The 27,006-nt window shown below is 39.7% G+C and overlaps 1 protein-coding gene across 6 annotated transcripts in view; it reads left to right on the forward strand.

Moving 5' to 3' along the window:
* NFIA (nuclear factor I A) overlaps nucleotides 1-27,006 on the forward strand; it is a 560,134-nt gene that overhangs the window by 467,367 nt on the left and 65,761 nt on the right. For all 6 annotated transcript variants that reach the window (XM_059374930.1, XM_059374931.1, XM_059374929.1 and 3 more), the window contains exon 7: nucleotides 18,715-18,843. In XM_059374930.1, the coding sequence (XP_059230913.1) occupies nucleotides 18,715-18,843 (129 nt within the window). The remainder of the gene's footprint in view (nucleotides 1-18,714; nucleotides 18,844-27,006) is intronic.

The raw sequence follows: 27,006 nt of genomic DNA on the forward strand, positions 1-27,006 counted from the left end.
AAGATTTTATTTATTTATTTTATTTTATTTATTTATTTCCCCCAACTTTAAATAGGAATGCCTTTAGTGTTTTTCTAGAGAAATAAAACCCTAACCTATTTTTTTTTTTTACTTTTTATTCATTTTTTATAAACATATATTATTAGCCCCATGGGTACAGGTCTGTGAATCATCAGGTTTACACACTTCACAGCACTCACCATAGCACATACCCTCCCCAATGTCCATAACCCCACCATGCTCTCCCTACCCCTCTCTCCCTGGCCACCCTCAGTTTGTTTTGTGACATTAAGAGTCTCTTATGGTTTGCCTCCCTCCTGATCCCATCTTGTTTCATTTATTCTTTTCCTACCCCCCAAACCCCCCACGTTGCATCTCCACTTCCTCATATCAGGGAGATCATATGATAGTTGTCTTTCTCCAATTGACTTATTTCGCTAAGCATAATACCCTCTAGTTCTATCCACATTGTCGCAAATGGCAAGATTTCATTTCTTTTGATGGCTGCATAGTATTCCATTGTATATATATATACACACCACATCTTCTTTATCCATTCATCTGTTGATGGACATCTAGGTTCTTTCCATAGTTTGGCTATTGTGGACATTGCTGCTATAAACATTCGGGTGCACGTGCCCCTTTGGATCACTACATTTGTATCTTTAGAAACCCTAACCTATTTTAAAACAGAGCAGAGGAGGTAGCACACTCACTCATTGACTTGTGCAGTGTTGAGTTTCACTGCATGAAAGAATGCTTGTTCTCCATCTCTCTCTCTCATCTTCCTCCATTCTAAGTGCTGATCAGTATACCTCAAGTATGACTGATCAGTATACCTCAAGTCAGACCAACTCACTGAATCTTTATTAAGCGCTGACTGAGTGCACTATGAGATATGTACAAAGATGACTCTATTAGGTCCCTATCTTCCAAGGGCAAATCACATTTCCTCAGTTGTCAGCTACTCTCTGTAAGATGGGAACTGTTGTTTCCAGTCCGTCTCTGTCACAGAGTTGTCACAATTAAATGAGGTAATGAATTTGAACTTCCATTCCAAGTGCCAATGTTCTCTAATCGTGTGAGGTAGTGTTAAGATTATATTCAGCTAATGGTGGTTGAAAGGAGACAGGTTTAAATCCCTTAGAAGTAAAAGAGGAGAGTTATTCAGTCTAACTGGAGAATTCAGGACACTTTCCTCCAAAGGCAGCCATGGAATGAGGTGTCAGCTGGAACCCAGAGGAGAAACAGTCACTGACTTGAAAGTGAGACTTGATATTCCTTAGTCTTTTAATTATTAGTGTATATAAATTCAAGTGTTCTTCCTGTATCTTTCTTCCTGAGTTGCAAGGCAGCTTTGTGGTTGCCCTGTGAACCTTCTCATGCTTTGTTTCCCAAAAGCGACTCTGTTAAGGATCCATCCCGCTTCACACATTACCAAGTGGCACCACTTACTACATTTGAGACCACAGCTGCACCAAGCAAGTATGTTTCCGTGAAGTTCCACAAGAGGTTCAGATCATTTTTTTTAATTGTAAAAAAGCATGAAATTGGGGCACCTGGGTGGCTCAGTCATTAAGCGTCTGCCTTTGGCTCAGGTCATGAACCCAGGGTCCTGGGATCGAGCCCCGCACCCAGCTCCCTGCTCAGTGGGGAACCTGCTTCTCTCTCTCCCACTCCCCCTGCTTGTGTTCCCTCTCTCACTGTCTCTGTCAAATAAATGAACAAAATCTTAAAAAAAAAAAAGGAAAGAAAAGAAAAAGCATGAAATTATAGGACTTTTGGTGAAATTCAGTACTCTCCTTGAAAACAGGAGGCAAAGACTCCTGAAATTTTCTTCTGAAGAAAAAAAATATTCAGAAATAGCATGCCTTCCTTCACACCACGATTGTCAGACCTTCTGAACAGGCACCATTACATCAGCCAAGACGTCAGGAGTTCTAAACAGTTCAATGAAGAGCTTTTAAAGTCAGATTTGATAAATAGTAAGTTTAGTTATAGTTCTCTCTTTTAAAAACTTTCAGTGATAAACTTCTTTCGTAGATAAACTTCTTCCCAAAGACTAAGTGCTCTTCATTTTTGAAGGTCAAGATTAAGCAGTGCAGTAACATGTGGTCTGTTCTTCTCATGATCATTAAGTAAAGAAAGACATTTTTAAAAGGCATTTGTAAAAGAATATCTTTGTAATCATCTGGTCAACCACTGGCCTGGGACCTGTAGACGCAGAGTTCAATGTCACCACTCCTGAGAGCACAGTTGGATTTTGCAGGCTTCTGTTCATTCATTGTCATTTTAAATACCACATATTAGGTTCACTTGGATTCCCAACTCTGCTGGTCCTAATTTGACCTGCCAACCGTCATTCATCAATTGTAAGAGTGGGGGAAGTTTACCAACTTAAACTTGTAGCTGCGACTCAAAGGAGGAGGCCCATTATCACTGCCAATAAAAAGGCAGCAGACTGGTAACAATAGTACCTTGATCACAGACACTCTGCTGCACTAGCATATATTAGGGACAATGATTAAATCTCCCACAGTCTCCCGCTGTAATAGGAATAGTCGCTGTTACAGAACACTGCCGTAGGATCAATGTCTTGGCTTTTCTTCTGCATTTATGGAGCAGTGGGAAAGCATCATTCTGCAACCACATTCTCTTCCATTATCCCTTTAGTATTGGCACCAGCTCATTAGAGACTGGTCCACCAGGGAACACTGGTACAGTAGCAGGCAGTGGGGAGGGAAGGGGTGCTATGGTTTAGGGACCCTCCTTCCTCGGAGACATTTCATCCCAACAAGGGTTTATGGCAGGAAAACCGTGTCACACAGCGAGCCCTCTAACCACCCTTCCCAAATGTCCTTACTTTCTTTATCAAAGCTGTTTTCATCATGCCAAATAAAGGGCCTAAAATAACCAATTGTAATTGAGAGTCCAAAAGGTTCCCTATTAAAAAAAAAAAAAATACTCCTCTCACCTATATATACATATATTATATACAAGAAAGCATCGTCCAGAAAATGACTGTTATATTCCTGCAGCCTAGTCTAGTACCTGGCACAGGCTCTCCGTTCAATCAATATTTGTTGAATAAATAAATAAATAATAAGCTGGAGACCACACATGTCTGCGCTCACCCCGTGAGGGGGGCGAAGTGTTCAGGAAGCGGAGCGCTGCGTACATTTGCTGTGTGAATGAGTGCAGCCCTCTTGCATCAGAACCCAGATGCACAGTCTCGTGAATACAGAAGCGTCCCGGAAAACAGATGCTGCATTTCAGCTGGGCTCGTCTGAGTGCAGAAATTATCCACATCTCCAAATTGTTAATTTCATGTTTGAAATTGAGGCTGTGTAAATATTCCAGAAAGGAGAAAGAAAGAGATGGAGCTTATACCTTGGATGGAGACAGGGAATCTGCCCTCCCCTGTCCGCATCTCCGTCTTCAGCCCAGCCCCAGCAGCCTCGGTTAGCGAAGTGCTGGCTCATCTCATGGCCGAGTGTAGCATGTCGTGGGAAGGAACCCTACGGCAAGGTTTATTCCGGCCACATCAATCTTATGGGCTCGCTTAAGAAGGGAGAAAATAGGAGTGAAATAGAACATATCATAAAGAGGGAAAAGTACAAATTAAGAATCACAGCTCTATAATTCTTATATTCTGCCGTGAACCCCAGCCTGCCTGGGGACTTGAGCAGACTACTTCTCTGAATTTTTATCTCCTCATACGTAAAGGCTGGGGACAGTAAAACAGCCCAGGCTGTGTATGGTATAGCTCTGACATGATCAAATAGAGGTATATAAAAGTAGGAACTACTATTTCTTAAGTACCAGCTGTGTGCAAGGTACTGTGCATAGCCCCAAACATAGGGTATTTTAAAAATAGGTAAAGTAGGGTCGCCTGGGTGGCTCAGTGGGTCAAAGCCTCTGCCTTCTGCTCAGGTCATGATCTCAGGGTCCTGGGATCAAGCCCCACATCAGGCTCTCTGCTCAGTGCTTCCCCCCACCCCTCTCTGCCTGCCTCTCTGCCTACTTGTGATCTCTGCCTGTCAAATAAATAAAATCTTTTTTTTTTTTAAAGGTAAAGTATACTTCGTAAACCATAAAGCGTTATACAAGTACTATGTATCTTTATGTTTTGGTAAATATTTGAAAACTCTGAAGTGCTATATGAGTTTAAGATATAAGCATACCTCATTTTATGGTGCTTTGATTTCTCCCCCTTCCCAGATACTGTGTTCTTAATGAAGGTTTGTTGCAACCCTGCATCAAGCAAGTGTCTTGGCATCATTTTTCCAACAGCAATTGCTCACTTCCTGTCTTGTGTCATATTTTGGTAATTCTTGCAACACTGTAAGCTTTTTCATCATTATTATATTTGATGTGGTGTTCTGTGATCAGTGGTTATAAGTTGCAAGAAGTTCAGATGATGGTTAGCATAGTAATAAAGTATTTTTAAATTAAGGTACATACTTTTTTTTTTAGACATAATGGCATTGTACACTGAGTAGACTATTGCGTAACTTTGATGTGTACTGGGAAACCAAAAAATTCACTTGTCTTGCCTTTTTTGCAATATTCGCTTTGTTGTGGTGGTCTGGAACTGAACCTGCCTTATCTCCGAGGTACGCCTGTACATGAAGTTAAATGGAAAACATAGTTATGAATCTGTGTCTATTACATGCTAAGCACTGTGCAAGGTGAAAGAGGGAAAAATAAGTAAATAAGCCAAGACAGACTCTACCCTCAAAGTGTTTGTAGGCAGCAAAGGAAGGAGGGCTAACTGCTCAAACAAGCACCTCGTGGCCACAAAAAAGACAGGAGTACTAGGATTCATCCAGGTCAGGAGTTTATTCATTGGCTTATACCACTGCCCTCCACCGTATCTGCTTGAAAAAAACTGGTGCCTCAAACATTCCATTATTAAAGCAACATTAGTAAAGGCTAGTCCCTATTTCCTTCCCTTCATAATACCAGACTTCTCTTTCTTTATCTCTAAAAAGCCTGTAGAAAACCAGTCAGTATGCTAGAAAACTCTCAGGAGGTGTGCAAAGCAATGTCATCTGACTCCGGCCAAAGATCTTTCTGCACCCATGGATTCAAATCCCCCTTCCCGAAACAGAGTGTTCTGATCTGTGGGTAATGAATGAAATTGGGCAGAATCTAAGCAAATGTTTACTTAGAGGAAATACAATTACTCTGAATTGACATTAAATTCACCAAAGGGAAAAATAACCAAAAGTTATAGTTGGAAGAGAAGAAACAAAAGAAACAGGTAGATGGGCAGGTAGATCAGACTTACCTAAGAGTTGGCTATGCTGGTTTTCCTGTATCTAATAAATTTTATTTATCTAGCATTATTAGATATTTGTAGAACTCAAACAGAAGGCAATTTTAACCTCATATAAGGAAAAAAAATTCTTTAGCGTTCTGACTTCCTCTCTTCTGTAAACAAAATGTAGATATTTCATAGACTCAAATAATAACCGCAATTTGACTAACAATGAAAGACAATTTAACCTATATTTTGTCATTGGAATGCTGCTGAAATTTTAAACATGTAAGTGTTTAAAACTGATAGCTAATATTTATTAAGCACTTACTATGGGCCAGACATAGTTCTAAGAGAGAGTTGGGGGGGAGAGAGATTTAATTTGTAAAAAATGATACAGGTCAACAATAAATCTTTTTTCAGACTTACTTCCCTCTCTCATAGGTTTTTATATTTTTCCCACATACTGATTGTTCTATTTAAATGTGAAACAACAAAATACAACACCATCAGCTATATAGGAATAAAGTTTGGAATAAAGTTTTCTCTTTTTTTGTCCATCAGTGTCTTCAATAAAGTAGCTTTTTAATACTCCAGAATAGGGGCTTTATGTGAGGAATGGGGAAAGAAGAAGACAGAAACCTCCCTGCCTGTGCAGAACTCAAGGGTCAGTAGCTTTTCTGCCTGTGCTATGTGTCCATTTCTGTTGCGATTGTGAACATCCCACTCGCTTTCCTGCTCAGCAGAGGATTACAATAATGCCTATTTATCCTACTGTATCCATCCAAGGCTTTCAAATATATCATAAACTCATCATTAATCAAAGACATGGCACCCATTTCGAGATGATGGGTGAATTACATCCTACAAGATTACGAGAAATGCTCACATTGGCATAGTAAATCAGGGACTGTTTCCTGATAGATTCCTGAACAGCACAAGTCCTAAAATGGAGAGGGTTCTCTCCAGCACTGAATCACAAAGTGTGTCTCTTAAATAGGAGAAGACGTCAGGAATAAAAAATTTTGTCACTTTATGTCACAGCATCACTTAACCTTGATGAAAAATTAAACCGTGATGGAGAAACTCAATCTGTCGAAATACAGTGAACAGGGCTTGCCTCCTCAGAGTCAAGAATTACTGACCTCCCTTTCTTGACAGTTCAAAACCCCTCTGAAATTGCCAGATTACTCCGGTTCACTCTGGTTCCTGGTTTTGTGGTCTGTTTGGAGTGAGGAACTGGGTTATGATCAGTGCCTTCAGCCCGCTGTGGAGAACAGGCTTTCCAGACAGCTGTGAATGCTCGGTGTTCTTCCAGAGGCTACTCCAGCCCTCCCAGGTTTTCACGTGGTCCACACATCTCACCGCCCTCATTCTGAAGCAATGTGCCAATCTTTTGTGATCGTATGTAATGAGAGTTAAAGTTTTCGTGTGCGTTGTTGGAAATGCACTCAAGGCATTAGAAATTCAAGGAACGACAGCCCAGTAGACATTTCTAATTGGAAATGTCCTCTGGAATAGCAGATTACTCTGCCTTGTTAGGTTATCCCAACCCAGAAGTCACTCCACCGTGATTAGCTTCCAAGATGAATGAATTCTAGGATATCAAGATTACTTACGACTCAATGCCAGTCCGAATTTGCCATCTGCCTTTCAGCCATTTTGTGAACCCAAGGAAGAGAGGCTTTATCAAAATGGCCATGCAACATCTCTTCTGTTCTAACACTCTGTAGGGACTGATACAAGCAGTTCTTCATGTTCTTATGTCAAGATACATATGTAAGGATTAAAAGTAGTATGGGTTGCATAAGTGCTTTTCGGGGCCAGTAATTCTTTGATATTTATCACTTCATAGTGGTGACACCTGCTTCTAATTTTAAGAGTTCTCTTTTTCAGTGGGTGTTTTTTTTTCCCCCTTTTCAGAAAAGAAATTTTATCCTCAAAAGACTTAACTGGCAATTTTTCTCCTTTTGATGTGCTTGATATATTTATGAGTTTGTCCATCAACATTGAAGCCTTAACATGGCTTTAGCTTTAAAAAAAAAATCTTTATAACACATAATCATTATATCGGGTTACCTAAATTTATGTCCTCACCACACATTTGGAGACTTTTTGAGAGATATAGTTTGTTATAAATGTCATTATTTGCCACTTGGACTACTTGGCAGTTGTCTGAAGTTGACTAAAAGCATAGACATAAACTCTGCCTTGTGGGAGGAGTGTAGCCGCTTACATTCAGTATACGTCTTTGGTTGTTCTTTACATTCAGGGACCCAGTTGGTGACAACTGTCATTTGAGATTGGTGAGTGGAAGGGGGAAAAAAAGGAGAGGACCCTAGTTGTGTCTGTTTAGACACATAAGGAAATAGTCATTCGGTTTGAGGGTAGCCAGCCCACTTGTAGAGCCCAACATGGTTTGCTTTTCAGTTTTTATCTTGTGTAAAGACCTTTTCCTAATAGATGCTGGATAAAGTTAATTATACGAGTAGAAAAAGCTGCAAAAGATGGTATATTGCTAGCAACCCATCCTGATTGGCCTGTGGGGAGTTGTCGGTATAAAATTGGATCCTTGTGTTGGGTTCCAAAAAAAAAGGTGTGAATATGAAGGAGAAGTGCTAAATCATGACTCCAGAGAAAATGTCGGCCACGAGCAGTTTTTAGTCTAAGTGAAAACCAAACTTTAGGATTTGGACAAATAAGACAAGGAGAAAAAAGCGTGAATCATTAATGCCAATATAAAAGCAAACGCTTTTATATTGGATTGGTGATCCAGTGTCACCAAACCTAAGGGAAGACACTCAACCAAGACTGTGACTGAATGGAACCAACTTGTTGACTTAATTGATATGAAGAACTTTTGCCAAGTATTTACCCTTCATGTCAGATAAGTAATTTTTAATAAAATATTTCCAGGATCTGAAGACAGTTAAGAAAACAGCACAGTTTTTAATCATGGCACTCGTAAGTAAACGGATCTATCATTACGTTGTCACAGAGAATGACAGTGAGCAGAAACATGGTGCTAATCCCTCTCAGATAACTATACAGTGTAATTAGACAGACACTGTCTCTAGTGCTGAGTGTAGCGTTAATCAGGCGAAGTGCAACTTTACACAGAAATTTCTTCTTTTCTGGTATGTCATTGTTAAAAAAAGAAACTGTTTTGTCAGATACTGCTTCAGAACATGATCTATGTAGCTATGCACAGCTACTGCCCTTTTAAATTTTTATTTTGTGTTTTAGCAGCGTTGAAGAACAGTGTGGTCCTTTTGCATCCACGAGGCTGCCTTGGAAGTCCGTGGTTCATTTTGTTCTGCAGAATGAACATAACTTGAAGTGTTCTCAGGCTTTGAAAGGAGGACCTATTGGCTCATCTATCGAAAATGAAGGCGGAACTCTCGTAGAGAGAGGTTTCCCTTATAAAGAAAGGGCCAGGAGTTTTTTTGCATTCGATAAGAGCTCAAGAGAGATTCTCTTTCTGTGAAAAATTTCATGTTAAAGTGATGAAACATGTTGCCCCCTTCCAGCCTTTAAAAAAAAAATTTTTTTCCCCCTTTGGCTGTGTAGCATCCGGCTTGAACTACGAACTACTGCATAGTTATAAAGTCGTATCAGTTCAGCTCCTTGCACAGCTCTATCTTCCCACTTTCTCAGCGACTCAAAGGCCTTTGATGACAAAGAATAGGGTTATTGAAGGTTGGTGGGCAGATTTCACTAAGTAACAGGTGGAGGTCAAAGTAGTTTATTTGTGGGGATGAACACAGTACAGAGATGAAAAATCAAATGCTTTCCCATAATAAGGTTTAGCAAGAAAATGCTGACTACGCTAAGCTCAGATTCTAGCTGACAGAACCTTTTCTAGTGTTCATTACTTGATTTCACAGTTCAAGCAATTTGAAGAGGCCTAAAATTATATTTCTTTTTTCCCCCTATGAAATGTTCCAGTCAGTTTCAGATTTTACCTTAAGTAAAATGATGGCCCTTCTGCTTGTATCCAAGGAACCCCAGGATGAATAGATCCCCAGTGCAGGCATATCCCAACCATGGAACATCACAGACGACATCTCTAAAATGAAATTTTACCAATAAGACCTGTAAATGCCAAGCTTTCGATCACGTTCTGACAGAAGCGAGCATATTTTAATAAACACTTAACTTCACATCACTGAAACTGGTATTCTAGATAGAGAAACGTATCTAAGGAAGATGTTTACCAGGTTTGAGCACTGGATTATCCCTAGCCTGTTGGAGATGGGGAGGAGAGTGTTATTGTCCCCTCTGCTCCCCCAGGCTATATATAATTTTTAATTTGTATATGTGTATGCTTTGCTTCGTAACTCACAAAAGAGCTATACGTGCTGAAAAAATGAAGTGCGGTTTACCTGCTGTATAATAGTAGGACCAAAAGCATGAAAAATTACTTGGTGGTGTATAGACGAGAGCTGTCTCATAGAACTTTCTGCAGTGAGGCAAATGTTCTGTATCTTCACTGTCCAGCATTGTAACAACTAGCCAAATATGGCTATTGAGCACTTGAAATATGGCTTTGCTGGAGCAACTGAATTTTTAAATTCATTTAATTTTAATTAATTTAAATGTAAGTAGCCACATGTGGCTAGTAGCTACCATATTGGATAGGGCAGATAGGAACCAAACATATGTATGATTGAGTTTTTTACTTTTCAGCTGGGTATCTAGGCAGGATGAATAAAACATTACGCTGTACTATACTGAATTTATTTTTCATGCAAAGGAAATTATTTGGTTTTCTCAGTAATTTTTTGTTTATTCTCAGTCCTCTGTGAATGTTGTGTGATTGCTATGTCGAGCCAAAATCAATCCTTCCCTAAACACAAGGGAGGATGGGAGGGACAGGGGAAGGATCGGAATGGGTAGGAGTCTCCAGCTTCTAAGTAGGAGGAGGATGAAATACAGCATTTTAAACTTCAGTTCTGACACTGGGGTGTCTGTATTTGCCCTAAAAGGAGAGGAAATCCCCCTTAAAACTCAGGAAACTTTATTGTTGGCCCAGGAACCAGATCTTTATATGACATTTTTCTTGTGTCTATTCTTTATTCTCCCGGGTAGTAAATTTTCACTCACAAACAAACATTTGGAATACATTAGAGAACTCATCATTTCTTTTCTCCTGAATAATCCATATAATTTTCACTCCATTCTCCCATTTTTAAAAATTAAAGAAATCACTTGTATGCAAGCCTTTTAAATTACCTGAACGTCTTTATGATGTGCTAATTCTTTGGGGGGTCCTTTCAGCTCATCTTAAATGGTTGCCTATAGAGTAAGAAGGATAAACCTCAGAAGCTATATTAACTTCCATTTTATTCTCTCCATCATAAAAAATGATTTTAAAACATTTCTATTCACCGAAAAAGGTTAAAAGTCAAAATAGTCTGAATGTTTTACCTTTTTTTTTTTTTTTTTTTTTTTTGTTGAGTGCGTTAATCATCATAAATCACATTGGAATGAACCATAATGGATTTTATCGTTAGGACACAAATCTTAAAGATGAGTGCAGGATCTTGAAATACCTCCTCCTATCACACAGTGTGTGTTTCTACCCAGAGGAACAGAATGGCGCTTTAACTGTGAGATTAATCTATGCAATCACAGCCTTTATTTAGCATCACGGTTAGTGATTCTCTCATCACAAGGTGCAGAGGAGATGGTCCTAGGAAGGTCCCGTTCTCGCCTGTTCAGCAGCTGCCAGGGAGTGCTGGGTTCTCTCCGTCGGGAAGAGTTGAGTCTGAGCATAAATTTGTTAGTGGGGGGCACCTGGGTGGCTCAGTAGGTTAAGCCTCTGCCTTGGGCTCAGGTCATGATCTCAGGGTCCAGATCGAGCCCCGCATCGGGCTCTCTGCTCAGCAGGGAGCCTGCTTCCTCTTCTCTCTCTCTGCCTACTTGTGATCTCTGTCTGTCAAATGAATAAATAAAATCTTAAAAAAAAAAAAAAGAGTTCCAATTTCTCTATATCCTCAAAAAAAAGGTTTTTTTTTGTTTTGTTTTGTTTTGTTTTGTTTTGTTTTTGCTGGTGGTAGATGAGTTGCAAAATATGGTACGGGGACTTACCCAACTTTCATCCTGAGCCTGAAAAACGGTGCGGAAATGGATGCTGACTCCATTCGTCAGAGAGATGTGGCTGGGGCACCCACTGCCTGCACCTAGATCTCGGGGTTTAGGGGGAATCGGAATGCCGGGGTGGAAAGAGAAGAACCACAGTGGCAGTCAGCGCGCCACTTAGGCTGTAGAAAACTATGGCGGTATCATGAGTGAGCTCGATTTTAAACCAGCTCGTGATCCGTCGTGTTAGTACGATAGAGAAGTAATCGGAACTTTTTTCAGGAAGAAGCATGTCGGCGGGCGTAACGGTGGAAACGGGAAGAGCCCCGGCCTGCTGGGTTCCAGCCCCGACCCTACAAGCGGTGCTTGTGTGGCCTCTCGCCTTCTTCGGGACTTTCCTGAGATCCCCTCCCTGAGTCTTTGTTTCCTGCTCACCTCGCGGGCAAGCGTGCTTTACTGCCTCCCATCTTCCAGAAGCTCTGCCTTGCTTCCCCCCAGCGCCCAAAGCTTACCACCCTACCGTCTGCTTCCCTCTGCAGACTCATTTCGGGAGGAGCTGACTATGCCCCTTTTCCCTTCTTCCTTCCTGATTTTGTAAGCCGTTCTCACCTATCTTCCCTGTGCCTTGCCCTCCTGGAGCTCATTTATTCTCATTATACGTGACCCCTCAGTAGCATTCGACTCACACCATCACAGCCTCCTCCTTGAAATACTTGGAGAGTCGGTAAAACGATGCTTTCCTATGAGTTCGGTGACTCAGCTAAGTTGCTTGTTTTGACACGGACTTTAGCAGCTCAGAGGCCTCTCTTGATGTCAAGACTTACTGAATTCTAGATCATTGTGTGTGTTAGACTTTACCTCTGCGTGAGGTATGACTGCGTTATAACATAGACAAGACTTGGGAGATATCAGTGGGTCTTAAAAAAAAAAATTTTGATCCTGCTTATGTTTGCCTGAGGCTTTATAGAGGAAGTAACTTGTTGAACAGGCAAGAGACCTCTTATGAATATTAAATGTACGAATTTGCTGTTAAACAATTTAACATCTTTGGGTCATTATGTTCTTCTAAGTCTAGGCGATACTTATTCCTTGGAGGTTCCGTCTTAAAACTACTGATAATAAATGCGGTATGTTTAATAAAATCCTAACTAATCTCTCCAAGTGCCAAGAAAAACCTTTGCCATATAAGATGAGAGGCTTCTTAGTATACTGTAGAGTTGTTTTTATTTTTTGCATGTTCTTTTGCAGCTGATTTAACCTTTCTTTGAATTTTTTCTTTGGATAACCAAATTAGAAACTTGAACTATAAATATACTTTATTGACTTAAGTAGGACACAGTTTGTATAATATACAAGGGAAACTATATGAGGCAGTGTGATGTGTTACAGAACCTACAAGCTTTAGGACCAGAGACCAGGGTCTGAAATACTGCTTCATAGCTGTGTGGTCTTAAGCAAGTTGCTTGACATCTCTTGGTGTCACGTTTCTGCAATATTTAGTTATAAGTTATATTAAGTTATATATATGTAAGTTAAATATAAGTTATATTTAGTTATAAGGATATTAATACCTACCTATTGGAGAATGAAAATATAAGCATTTGAGATATTTGTAAGTACTGGGCACATAGTAGGTATTCCATAATTTATACATTTTATTCTTCTCAGTCTGTGTTTGGGAATGATCAATATATAAAGGTTTGATGACCATCTCTTTAGCGGCCTCCGAGCTCTCTTGAGGCCACTGGATGGATGAAGCCTTCCAGCAGCCTTCAGGTTTGGTATAATAGTTGTTCTGCTAAAGCAGTAGTAATGATAGGTCACTGGGAATTAGATGAGGGCAATGGTCTGGAGAATACGTAAAGTCAAACTGGCAGCATTTTGTAGTCCTCTCTAACCTGCTTATATATTGGATTTTAAAACAAAAGTGCAGAGTTTGCTTGTTTCCAGAATTTTTCCCAAACAGATTGCAACTCTAAATGCGCATTATAGAAAACTTCCTGTTCTTGACTTTGCTACTTTGAAGAAAGAAATATATACCAGTTAAATTTTTTCCAACAATTTGGAGAACAACCACCCAAACTGTACAACAGACGAGATAATGTCCCGCTGTGAACAGGACAGTGAATTTTTGAGGAAGCACTCACACCGACTTGTTACAGTTTTGCCTTTTTAAAAATCCAGCATGTTATGCCATTGTTTCTTGAATAATTACAGTTTATTGTGATCTCTCCCTCCCCCCCCACCTTCCCATTAATATTGTACCTCCTTGACTCTTAAAAATCCCCTTTAAGAAGCTTCCTTAAGCAAAGTATAGCATTGTACTTTCTTCTCATTCCTGTAGGACTTGATTTATAACTGTCCCTATAAAGTTCTTAGTCAAAGGTCAAAGTAGTTGGTTAAGTCTCAAAATTTAGGAGACAGATGGAGTTGAAATTAATTATGCGTTTTTCCCCTGTATCTTCTTTTTTCTTTTTTTTAAAGATTTATTTATTTATTTGACAGAGAGAAATTACAAGTAGGCAGAGAGGCAGGCAGAGAGAGAGAGGAGGAAGCAGGCTCCCTGCTGAGCAGAGAGCCCGATGCGGGACTCGATCCCAGGACCCTGAGATCATGACCTGAGCCGAAGGCAGCGGCTTAACCCACTGAGCCACCCAGGCGCCCCTCCCCTGTATCTTCTTTTTCACTTTCTGTAATATCAGGTTGTAGAAAAACTTACCAAATACACCTTGATTTATTATAGGAGACCCCAAGAATTATTTTTGAGGTTTTTCATGTCATTTGATCTGATTTTGTTATTGGTATTTCCTAAAAGAATCAGGGGGAAATAGAAGGTTTCCAAATTTATTTGGAAATAAAATTTACGCCATTAGAAATAACCACTTGTTCACTTCTTTTCCAAAAAGATGTCTTACTGTTTTCTCTGAGTGAGTGTAGGCTAGAGGCAAACTTCACTATCTAGCATGTATTTGCTAAAAATGATAGAAGCTTCTGGAATTCTAGAGAATAATTAGTTCCCAGTAAACATCTTTAATACATACATTTCTAGCATGGACAGTAGTCTCATATTTGAGTAACACCTTAGTTTGCTATTGCTGTATAACGAATTACCACAAACATAGCTTAAAACGAAACACATTTATTACCTTATTACCTTATCACCAGTTTCCATGGGTCAAGAGTCTGGGCACAACTTAGGTAGTCCCTCATCTCAGGGTCTCACAAGGCTATAATCAATATTTCGTCCAGGCTGCATTTTGTAGTCCTGGACTGCAGCTCTGAGTCTTCTGGAGCTCTGAGTCTTCTTGCAAACTCTCGTGATTATTGGCAGAATTGAGTTCCTTATAGCTTTAAGACTGAGGTTCTGGCTTTCTTAAGGCTAGCTGTCAGCCAGGGGCCCTGCTTAGCTCCTACAAGTCCCTGCATTTCCTTGCCATATGGCCCTCTCATAGACCCCTTTACATCATGGCAGCTTATTTCTTCAAAGGCAGCAGGAGAATCTCTCTGACTTCTAGTCTCTCTTTTAAAAGGTTTGCCTGATTAGGTCAGGCCCACCCAGGATAATAACCTTTTAATTAATTCAGAATCATCTGATTAGAGACCTAAATTACATCTGCAAAAGCCCCTTCACCTTTGCAATACAACAACCTAATCACGAGAAGAACATCCATCATATTCACAGATACTGCCCACATTCAACTGGAGGAGATTTTGTAAAGTAGGTACCCCAGGGACCAGGAGCCCTGGGGTCATCTTAGAATTCTGACTACCACAAATATTAATGATGACTATAATGGAATATTTGTGAGTACTGTTTCTGGCCTGTGCTTTCAGGGTTTTCCTATTGGGCCTCTCACTTATAACTGCCTTCAAGGAACAGATTCATTGAATGACTAGAATTTCATGTTTGCCTGTGTCCCCTGGACACTATTTCAAACAACTCAGGTAGCTTAGGAAAATGGCAAAGTGGAGAGAAATTCAGAAAGTCTGATGGTTAGAAAACCAATGACAAGCCAAAATGCTTTTTGAAATCTGTCTTCTAGGGGGGCCTGGGTTGGCTCAGTGGGTTAAACATTGAACTCTTTATTTCAGCTCAGGTCAAGGTCTCAGGGTTGTGAGATCAAGTCCTGCATTTGAGGAACTGCTTAATATTCTCTCTCTCCCTCTCCCTCTGCGCCCCCCCCCACTCATACGTGCTCGTTCTCTCTCATTCTCTCTGAAAAAAGGTTGAAAAAGAAAAAAAAAAGAACAAGAAATCCATCTTCTATTTTCTTTACCACCATTGGGGTTTTTTTAGAGCAACCAATAGGAGAAAATGTCCCATTGAAACACAGCATCCTGCTAAATTTCTGCTTCTTGTTCTATAAAATTCTTTATTTTACATAGGGAAAAGAACTTTGGAGTAATAATTTGTTTGTTCTGGAAAAAAAGGCAGCATTACTTTATAATCTTTTTTTAAAAAATCTGATGCTTCTGAAAAATACATTGAAATCAAAGTTTTGCTTTATTAAGAAGCCAATCATTCATTAATCTGTACAACCATGGTATAACAGTTGTGCACGGATAATTGGTAAGAGAAATTGTAACAAGAAGCTTACTTTTAATCTAACAGGCAGAATCCAAATTTGATTTCAAAAATAAAAGTCAAGATTAATGTTCTCTCACTTTTAACATAAAGTAGTTTACTACCATTTTGAAATTTTATCCTGTCAATTAAGTATATGAAGCAAATTAACCAAAACATACATTATGCATATGGAGAAAATATTAAAGTATATAATAAGGAAATGTGCTCAATGTAAGTCTTTAAAAATTGAAAACACAAAGTAATTTTGAGATTCATGACAGCCTTAGGGTTCATCTTACTTGAGTGGGATAAATTTAGAAGATTATACATAGTTTGGCTTGTTGTTCTTGAATGCAGACAGTATTTCTTTTCTCTTTAACCCCTTCAAAGAGGATTTGAATTTTGCTGTTTTTGAATCTGTTTACCAACTTCATCATTCTTCATGTTCATGATTACCTGAGTCTTACCTCTCCATTCCCTCTCTTAAAAGAGTAAATGTAAATGGTGGATTTAAGTCATGTCACTGTCTCTGCCGTATTTAGAACGGCACGGGTTGGAACTCATGAACTTTTCAAAGAAATGCTTCCTTTTCTGTGAAGGCAACCATTTGCTTTCTTTAATAAGGTTAGTTCAGATGCTGCGTTTCCTCAGTGATTCCATTGTCTGAAAAAAATTCTGCCATCTTAAAAGTTTTGACATTTTCATCTTCTGTTCTATTTCTGTTTCATGACACATAATTCAGGCATTTGACTGAGCTGAAATCAGTGGACTGGTTGGCAGCCTAAAAATGTGTTTTGCGCAGGAGAGGTTTGAATGAATTGAGAGGTTTGTTTACATTTTGGTTAACGTTTATTTCTTCCCTTTAATTTTTAAATTGGAAATCCTCTCTCTAATGTAGTTCTGTGATTATACCTTAGGCTAAGTTACTTGCAACGAATGTTGGTCCAAGACCCCAATCTATCCTACTGGTGTTAGGATATTGGTATGGTGTGACTTTGGTTACTGATTCAAAGAGCAAGGAAACATAGCTAAGTTGCTGAGTGACGTGCTTTTTCATTCAAATCGTGTAGATATTGATCTGGAATGGCTGGAATCTAGATCTGTCCAGTTGGTGTGAAATCACACAGCACTTCCTAATGTCTTTACATGGTACCCTGCAGATATGCCTACCAGCTTGCAATTTGTTTCTTTCGTGGGGTCAAACTCTCAAGTTTTACTATGTCGGTTAGTAAAGCCACAGATAAGGTTGAGACTGTGACACCTAGTTTAAATATCTTTTCAGGCCACTGACTGCATTCTAGACCCTTTGTTGGATATTCTGAAAATAGAAACACAAAACACATTCTATCCATATAGAACCTGAAGTCGCACTCAAAACTTGTGTTGTAGAACCTATGAAGGAAATTTGTGGACATAAATAACAAGGACGTATTTAGATACAAGCCAAACTAAGTTTTGGGACAGATCTATACCTATAAAGTGCTTGGCACAGTGCTTGCGAGTTAGTAACTACTCAATAACAGATACCTGCTAATATCATTATTATTTTTATTACTTAGTTTTCCAGCTCACCCCAATAATTCTCTCGTCATAGAATACAACATATGTAGACCTATGTGAGTAAAAGAGAGCTGATTCTTTTGACATGCACTCAGACCAGTTTTGTGCTGCAAATTTAAGAGAGCCCAAATTTGTCCTGTGATGTGGAGAACAAGGAGTCATTTCCGTTATTTCTATATCCAAGTTTTCATTGTTTTAATTGGCACCCTACCAAACTGATCGATGCCTCCAGTTGTGTGTGTCAGCGTGGCTGCCGAGAACATTACTAACTCAGTAATTACAAGAGACCATTTTCCCATTATTTTCCTCCCAAAGCCTTTTCTATGCTGGAAATGTTATGAAAACCTCAGAAACTATGATAAAAATACTATTTTTAAAAACAAGTTTTTATTGTATTTTCTTAACATAAAAGTAATATATGTTCATCACAGGAGAAACAAGCAAGCAAAAAGAGGCAATGAAAACCACCCAAATCCATCACACAGAGAGAACCCCCATTAGAGTTATATGCGTTTCCTTCCAGTTCTTTCTCTGCACAGAGACCTATATTTTTAAGTGGCCTCCCAGCACAACATCCTATTTTATAATCACTTTCCATGTCTTTATTCCATGTCATTAAATGGAATGTCCTTATTCTCTAACGGTATGATTTGGATGAGTTCAATCATATTTATTTAACCAGTTTCAATTGTTGAGCATTTAAGGATTTTTTTTTTTACTTTGACCTTTTATTTCTTTTTTCTATTATAAATAATTCATTGGATGAGCAACTGAGTTGTCCTTGTTGAGGGCTTTTTTTTTTTTTTAATGTGAAAATAGCTAAATTATTTAAAATGTGAAGAAGGTGCTTTCGTGCTTCAGCAAGGTACCTGGCAAGATGAAATGGTTGCAGATGGGGTCTTCATGTGCCTTCGAGAACCTCCTTTCTGAAGGCTCCCATGGGCCACAGGCGCACACAACTTGCAGGAAACTCTGGGCAGGGGCCCTCCATAATTAGACAAGCTCAATCATGCCAAAAGGAACTGTGACTGAGTAGAGTAAGTTGAAGTCAATTCTAGGTGGACTTACCAAGGGGCCATTTTGTCCCCTGTTGGTTCCTGTGACAAATTCAAAGTCATTCCAAACAAATTCTGCACACCCAGGTGGATTTCTTTTTTTTTTAATTCTTCCAGTTTTATCTTTAATACAAGCTGCCGTGCCCTGAATTAAAATGTGCTTATCACTCAATCCTTCTTGCCAGGAATGCCATCTCCAACCACACTGAAGAAGTCGGAGAAGTCTGGTTTCAGCAGCCCCTCCCCTTCGCAGACCTCCTCCCTGGGAACCGCATTCACACAGCACCACCGACCTGTCATCACAGGACCCAGAGGTGAGCCACTCCCCAGCACCCTGGCTTGGGCTTAGATCATGGCCTTGGGAGCAGCGTAGCAGAAGGAGAGACAAGGAGGCCACTCCTAGAATGCTCCTAAAGGCAGTAAGTGCTCCAGTTTCTCCTCCCTGGGGACAGCTTTGGCATCAAACCCTGAATCCCTACCTCAGGCCAGAAGAGGGACCAAACCCCTCATTCCTTGTGGGATGTTGCCAAGAGGTAGGAGGTAATTTGAACTGAACCCAAATCAAGTCTGTCCTGCAAAAGGAGTGTGTGTGTGTGCGTGTGTGTGTGTGTGTGTGTGTGTTAGGTGAGTATATTTTCCTATAGCTAGTTACCTGTTTTCAAGTAAGAGCTATTTTTCATTCTCTCATCCTGCTGATTCCCTTTCCTTGAAACCTGATTTCAATATGTGGCGTTTTGTACTGAGGCTGTTTGCATCACGGTGTTGACGAGCAGTTTTCACTCATTCTTTTTGAAGTGGTAGATAGTTTGTCTGGTTTTCATTGCAATGTTTTCATTATTTTTGTCTCGTGTGCTTTTAGGTTTATTATTAAAATGTGTCCACAAGAAATATGATTTGTATTTCACATTAAAGACAAGCTTTAAACCTCAAGAGAATGTCAGCAAATCACTTAACTTGATCTTACTGCAAGATGAAAATATTTATTAGTTTGTTTATGAAACTCCCACAGTAGGAGTATGAATAATTGTAACCATGTTTACTTTCTTCCATCAGATTGCCGCTTAGGTAGGTCTGTGATCTACCAGCTGGTATTATAAAACATCCTAGAAAGTTATGGTCTCTTGTCTACTTTGACATATGCCTGGGGAAACTGATATTTCTTGCATTCATCTGAATGTGAGACCCACAAATCTGAATCCCGTTGTGAATGCTTGTGAGCATCTCAGGGGAAAATGGCTGTTGAAGGAGCGCCCAATGCACACACGCAGAAATCAGACTGATGAAAATAAGTATTTGGACTATTTTTTGAAGCAATTACTATATCCACATTTATGAAGACTTACTTCCTCCATCTTTAAACATCTTGTGATCACTGACAGAATTTTCTCAAGGTTTCTTATTATTTCACTTCTGTGGGGTGGGGTGTGTGTGTGTGTGTGTGTGTGTGTTATAATCAGAAAGGCAACTTATATATTTTTTTCTAACTTGAAACCTTGCATCTGAATTGGATTATGAATGAGTCTCTTTCAGTGGGGAGGTATTCTGATATTATCCTCAGGGTCAGCATTCATTAAGCATCTTAAACTGTAGGGGAAAATAAAAGACATGAAGTCCTTTTAGTCAGAAGATTTTCGTCTCAGGGAGATAAGGCAGGTAATGTTTCTCATCTTTCTATGGTCAGGTTAACATTTTAAATGCTAAATGAGCATTAAAAATAGAAATTTCTACGGGAACTCAGAGGGGAGGGAACCATAAGTTTCATTTGTTCATTAAATGACAATTTCCTGAGTGCCTGTCACTGGGAATTCAGTGGTTCCTGTCCTCATCAAGCATACAGTCTAGGGCAGAAGAGAGATGCAAGAAAATAAGCATTCAGAAGATGATGTGGAATGTGCTGTTACTACTTTTTATCATATAGACTTCAAAGTTTAGACAGCATTGACATGAAATCTTAAGAAGTCACTTACATGAATAGAGGGCATTCCAAGCAGAAGAAAGGTTCACAGGGTAGCAAGGTGATAAGGATTGGGAAGGACAGGATGTTAGCAGTCAGGATAGCTGGGTGAGCTGCCTCTTTGCCTTCCCATTTATCTTGTGGATTTTTTTAATAACCTCACCAATAAAACGGGACAGTACTGTTGCTGAATGAACTTTTCCTTCCAACCTCCTATTCTTACATAGAGACACGATAAAACAATATTTGTAGAGACTCTTTGAGGAGCATAAAGCAATGTGCATATATCATCATTTAATTCAATAAATATTGAGTGCCTTCTAGGCGTCTTGCCTTAAAACCACAGTTCTACACATTATTATAGCAATTCTAGCATTTACCTGTGAGGGCCAATATTGGGAGCTTCCTTATGCTGGATACTTAAACACATTTGCCAAAATGACCCGTGCTGGGTTGAACCAGAGTGGACCTCCTTAGCCTTCAGATCAATGAGCTTTGATCTCCTATTCATACCATTAAAAAAAAAAAAAATGTTTGTGAGGAAAAGAGAAAGGTGCCTAGTTTAAGAATTATGGAATACCAAAGATTCTTTGTTTTCACCAGAATTCAAGATGGTTCCCAGCATCCTCGGTTCTTCTTTCTGGAAAATCTACTCAGGTACCCATTCTTACTGCACCCTGCCCCCCGTTAGTGGTCCAGTAAAGGAAGTTGGAGTAATTTAGATGAAACTCTTCATTGGTGTCTTTGTGGCAAGAATCACAGAGTGGAGATGGGCTAACACGAGACATCTTGGGGCTAAGATACTTTTTAAGGTTGGTACTGAGCCTCTCTAAGAAATATTTGCTGCAGACGCCATATTGCTCTTTATTCTTCTCTGAACCAGATGGAAAGCTAATGCTTGGAATGAGATCACAGGATTAAGCTGATGTTTTAGGAAGATGATCCAAACTGAAGGAGAGCAAGTCTGACTGAATGAGCCAGTGTGGAATAAATGTGATGTGTACATAAAGGAGAATTCAACCTCGATGCTCCTTTTATTGTAAAGAGTTGCTATAACCCAAATCAGTAAATCATTAGAGAATCCATATAGACGTCGAACTTTAAAGGGCCTGGAAGAAGAGAAAGTTGTGTCCTTTATCAGGGTCCTGGGGCACAGGGACAGGGGAAGCTGTTTACTACACCGTTGCTCAGAATCACATATGTTCACCTCTGCATAGTATCCAGATTACAAGACTTCTACTGCCTCCTTTAAAAACTTCTTAAAATTTCTCTTGGGAATACCTTGACCAGACAAACACCAGTTTGTAGGCAGTAACTGTGTAATAGATCTCAAAACCCAGGCCAGAGGTGATATTTTAACAGACCTACAGCAAAACAAGGTCACCTCGCTGCTAAAAAAAAAAAAAAAAAAAAAAACAGTGGCTCTCTTTTTTACTATAAACATAAGGCATATTTGGACATTTGGTGGACACTTGTTACAAAAGAAACCTCTCTTTGAAATTGCGAAGCAAATGCAAAAAGAAAAAGAAATAGGGCCTTTTAGGGAGGCAGCATTACACCATGGGTAAGGATAGAAGCTCAGTGGTCAAACGGACCAGTGTTGGAACTCTGTCTCCACCACTGTTACCGGCTGTGTGAACCTTGTATATTGATTTACTTCTCTAAGTCATAAGTTCCTCATCTATAAATTGGAGATCATAATCTCTACCTCAAGAGATTCATTTTATCTAAGCAAATGAAATCATGTATTTACAGTTGTTTGCACAGTGCCTGGAAATAGAATATGTACTCAAATCAAGCAAACAAGTGAATCATCCATTTTCACCCAGGATTTGAAAATATCCTGCTGTCCCTACAACATTTTGTCCATCCCAAGACCAGCTCAAGTATGATTTTCTACACAAAAACCCCTTAGCTCCATGCAGGCTGCCATCACCTCACACTCCTCGAAGTCCCAAAGTCTTTCACACAAGACCAAGCGTCTTGCTTTGCAAGTTAATATATGTGTCTTGTCGCTGTCCTAGAATGGAACCTTTGAAAGGGAGGATCTATAACTTACACTTTTTGTTATCTTCATTGTGTATCATGCAATGAGTTTTATGCTCAAATATTGGTTGAATAAATAAAATGTATCCACATTGCACATCAATGTACACAGAAAGCATTCATCCCTTCCCTGACATTGACAAGATTGTATTGCTTCAGAAAAACTAAAGAGTGATAAATGTATAATAGGTAAGGCAGGACTTCTTTATAAAGAATGTCCAATATGGGGAAGAACAATGGCCTTCCAGCCAAAGAAAGCTTTTGTTAAGATTATATAAGTAAAACCTTCATTAGTTTCTGCTATTCTAATCACTTCTCTATGTACATTGTGAAGGTAGTTGCTTTCTTAAAACAAATCCCCTCTTGGATACTGGCTTTCTTTGAGGCTTTGATAAGTCACTTAACCCTGTGGCCTCAGTTTGGCCATCTGTATCATGGGGATAATCCTTGGCCATCTATATAGTTAAAATTAGGTAAAGGGGTGAAAGCATTTTGGAATATCCTGGGGAGTGGGGGAGACATAATGTTTCCATAAAAGCATGTATGTCATTATACATTATTAAAATTACTGTGTACTCTAAGCTGAAAGATTAGGCTTTTGAAGACTTTCTTTTATCAGCACTTAAAATGTCAACCATAATAAAGTATTTAATCACAACAGTTTGCTTTATTCATGATAATTGAAAGAAATCTTTGTTCTTCCCTTTGCTTTTTTAAGTGACAAGGTTGTTGGATGATTTGAAGGTCTAATTCCTTTTACTGGAATTATTTGGAGCAATCGTGGTATTTTAGGGTCTCTTGGAATTTCGTCTTCTTGAAACTTAGGTGTCTGCCTGAAGTCTTTGCTATTTTCAAAAACAAGATAATGAATGATACTTAATTTAAGCATTTCATTTAATATAATGCTCTACACTAAGGAAAGCAACTCTGCTTTAGGAATTTAGAAGTGGGGAAGCGCCTACAATGGTATACATTGCAAGACAGAGGTTGAAAATAATTATCAAGTAAGCACTCACTGAGCCTCATCTAGAACCACAGAATTTGAGAATAGTGCTCAAATTTGAGAATTTGAGAATAGCAAATTAGACTATCTGGTCTAATCCATTTCCTGTATCAGCTAAGCATGTGTTTGACTGCAAGTAACAGAAGATCGACTAAACAGGTCGTATTTTTCTCAAATAAAAACAAGTATGTGATTCAGGACTGTGATAGTCCAAGGGCTGAGATTTTATCTCTTAGCCTTGCTTTACTGCGTTGTGCTCATCCTCCTGCTCTGACCTCCTGATCACAATGTGGCCACTGTACACCTGCCTCACATCTGCATTCCAAGCAGATAGCAAGGCCTGCTCATTCTGACACCTTTTGTAGAATGTTGTGCAGCATGGTCTGAACTACACCACATGATCCCCTCTAGCTGCAAGAGAGGCGAGGAAGTCTGCATTATTTTTTAGCTGAACACACAGCTACTCTGTATAAAATTAGGGCTTTATAAGCAGGCAAGTGGAAGGGGAATATGCGGGTTAACAGTCAGCAATGTATTCCGCATTACTCCTGCAGATGAGTGAGCTCAGCCGAGACCAGAAGTCAAGTCTCCAATTCAGTGCCTCTTCCGTTATATCACGAGGTTCTACCTTTTTCTCCCCCACTGGGAGAAATAAACTGTATTTATTTAAACAATTAATTTGTTTTCACATTTTTTATTAGTCAAAGACACAACATAGCCATTTAGATCTTTTGATAAGCATGACATAACCCATGTTATCCAACTGAGTTTTTTAATAACAGCCATCAACAAATCTTTTTATTAGCCTGTGAATCCTTGCTACTAGTAATGCAGGCTTTCTGTTATATGCAAGTCACTTCAATTTTTGAGGTCAGTGTGACTTACTTGATATTAAAATTGATTTGCACACTCCCCTTGTCTCTCTAGGGATCCGTTCTTTTTTTCTACCAGTATTTATGGAGCACTACAGCGGTACAGTATGCTCTATTAGTTGCCCAATAGAATGACCAAGAGAAGCTGGGATTTGGCCTCAGAGTGCTTACCTCCTGGTGGATGCTGGAGCAAGAAAGCCAGCAGGTGTATTACTGTGATAGGGGAAGCTTAGGGTGCTTTTGGGGACAAGGGCATCCTGATATAGAACCCCCGTAGCATTTGGCATTTGGCATCGCGGAGAGTCCAAATAAGCATAAGACTTAACGCCTTGGGCTCCTGGGTGGCTCAGTCTGTTAAGCGTCTGCCTTCAGCTCAGGTCATGATCCCAAGGTCCTGGGATTAAGTCCCACGTCAGGCTCCCTGCTCTGCAGGGAGTCTGCTTCTCCCTCTGCCCCACTCCCAACTCGTTCTCTCAGTCTCTCTTTCTCCCTCTCTCTCAAATAAATAAATCAAATCTTAAAATAATAATAATAATAATAAGGACTCAACCCCTCTTCTCCCACAGAGTACCTTCTCATTGTAAGCCTGGAAAACAAAGCAACAGCAACAAATTGTGCTTTTTGATAACTAGGTACTGTAAGCACGAAGCTAAACCACCCATTTCTTTATAACTCAAAAAACATATACCCTTGAAGGGAGTTTAGAAGTAAAATTGCCCCAGTACCAAAAATATACATAAGATAAGCCAAAATAATAGCCACATAAACCAAAGATTTATTGTGTGGCTTTCCAAGAGTCATGCCCCTTTCTGTTTGGAGAGGTATTCAGAAGTTTATATGCTCTATAAACCTCTCTAAGTCCAAGATCCTTGTGATTCAGGCAGGGATCCTGCTCTTAGTGATGAAACATCTAAGGGTCTGCGGTTAACAATATCGCCAAGTTTGGCCAAGAAAAACATACTTTAGAGAATTATGAGAATTAAGATCACCTTCCAGGAAATGGAGGTCACGAGGGAAGGTTGGAGGAGTGTGGATTCATAGACTATAATAGAGGAGGAAGGAGAGGAGAGGCAAAATATGAAGGCAGCAGTTATCACTAGATGGCAGGGCCCCCTGGAGCAGGAACCATGGTTTTTTTCTTCCTACCTGCGTCCCTCAGCATCGTGTCTGCCATAAGGAAAGCACTCGCCAAACATTTGTTGAATACATGAGTGGCTTCATGGATTGGATTGAAGATACACAGAAAGTCTGGGAATAACAGGGAGTTGTTTCCATCCTCCGTGTGGAATGATAATATAATATCCAAGTGCATGTCTTCGGTGGGATTTAGGGAGATGCACCGTCTCGTGAATAAATGCTCAGTACATACTCACTTTGCCTTAAGGAAGAGCTTCTACCTTGCCAGGCATTAGGAGAAATACCAAGCTTGAGGGGATGTGATCCCCTTTTTGTAGAATATTTGCTGTAGCGTTACAAAGTTGGTTGTCAACATTAAGGACCCGCAAGAAGACGTCCTCCCTCTATCGCCACCATCACCACGTCACCCCTCCCTAAGTGATAGGTGTGTGCAGCTTTCTCGCATGGTGTCTGCAAACTTCTTTGCCTCTTAGGAAAGCTTTTAACATAGTTGTAGAACCCACCGGCACTCCTTTCCAAGGAGCTGAATCTAATTTTTGTCTCTCCTGGTTTAGTGCAATTGAATCATCTCAGGGAAATGAGAAGCAATTAAGTACCTGTTGCTAACAAGGTGCGGAAAGAATCTGCCAGCAGACACAAGGTGTTTATTTATTATTGGAGTATGTCATTTGAGACAACATTACGTTGTCACTCTACAATAAGAAATGCCAGAATTGATTCCCAAGTGAGGGCATCGTAGACTGAACAAGTACAACCTTTGAGAGGCATTGAAAGACAAGCCAGTAGGGCCTGTGAACGTTGGTCAGGGTCAGCCCGGGTGCTGGTGTCCAGCCCAGTGGGAAATGCTGTCGATGGGGATTTGAAGGAGCTGGATGGCAAAGAGGAAAGGCAGCTTTTGAGCAAAGATCCTTTAAGTCCCAGTTCAGGAAATTATTAAATTCATTAGCCAGATACTTACAACCAGCTATTACTGCCCAGCCAAAGGAAAAAACAGTGCCAGCAAATGTTTTAAAACTACAACTAAACAAAAGTCAGGAAGCGTGTAATTAAAACTGTACCTTTATTGTATTGTAAAGAGTTTCACTATGACATGGAAAATATTTAAAGGAGAAGGCTGTTGAGCTAATTTGTCTGCAAGTGAACTGCTTAGTGGAAAACTATCCTAAATTAACTGTAAGGCCACCCACTGAGCGAACCTCATAAAGGCCGTGGCTGCTCAGCTTGGTTTTGTGTAACCGTTCAATAATTACTAGATAAATGCATAACTAAAAGCTCTATTACACTAATAATTTGTACCAAGATAGATGTGTGGGACACCCTGCTGGGTTAATTTGTCATCCCTGCAGCAAACTTCTAAAGAGAGCTCTTCTGCAGGGGAATCGTGCTAATATGTGGTCCCAAGGAGGACAGGTTAGAGCAACAAGACCAGTTGGCTCCTTAATCTCTTAAAGACGCGAAATGTCCC

This window comes from Mustela nigripes, chromosome 14, assembly GCF_022355385.1.
Source record: "Mustela nigripes isolate SB6536 chromosome 14, MUSNIG.SB6536, whole genome shotgun sequence".
NCBI lineage: Eukaryota > Metazoa > Chordata > Mammalia > Carnivora > Mustelidae > Mustela > Mustela nigripes.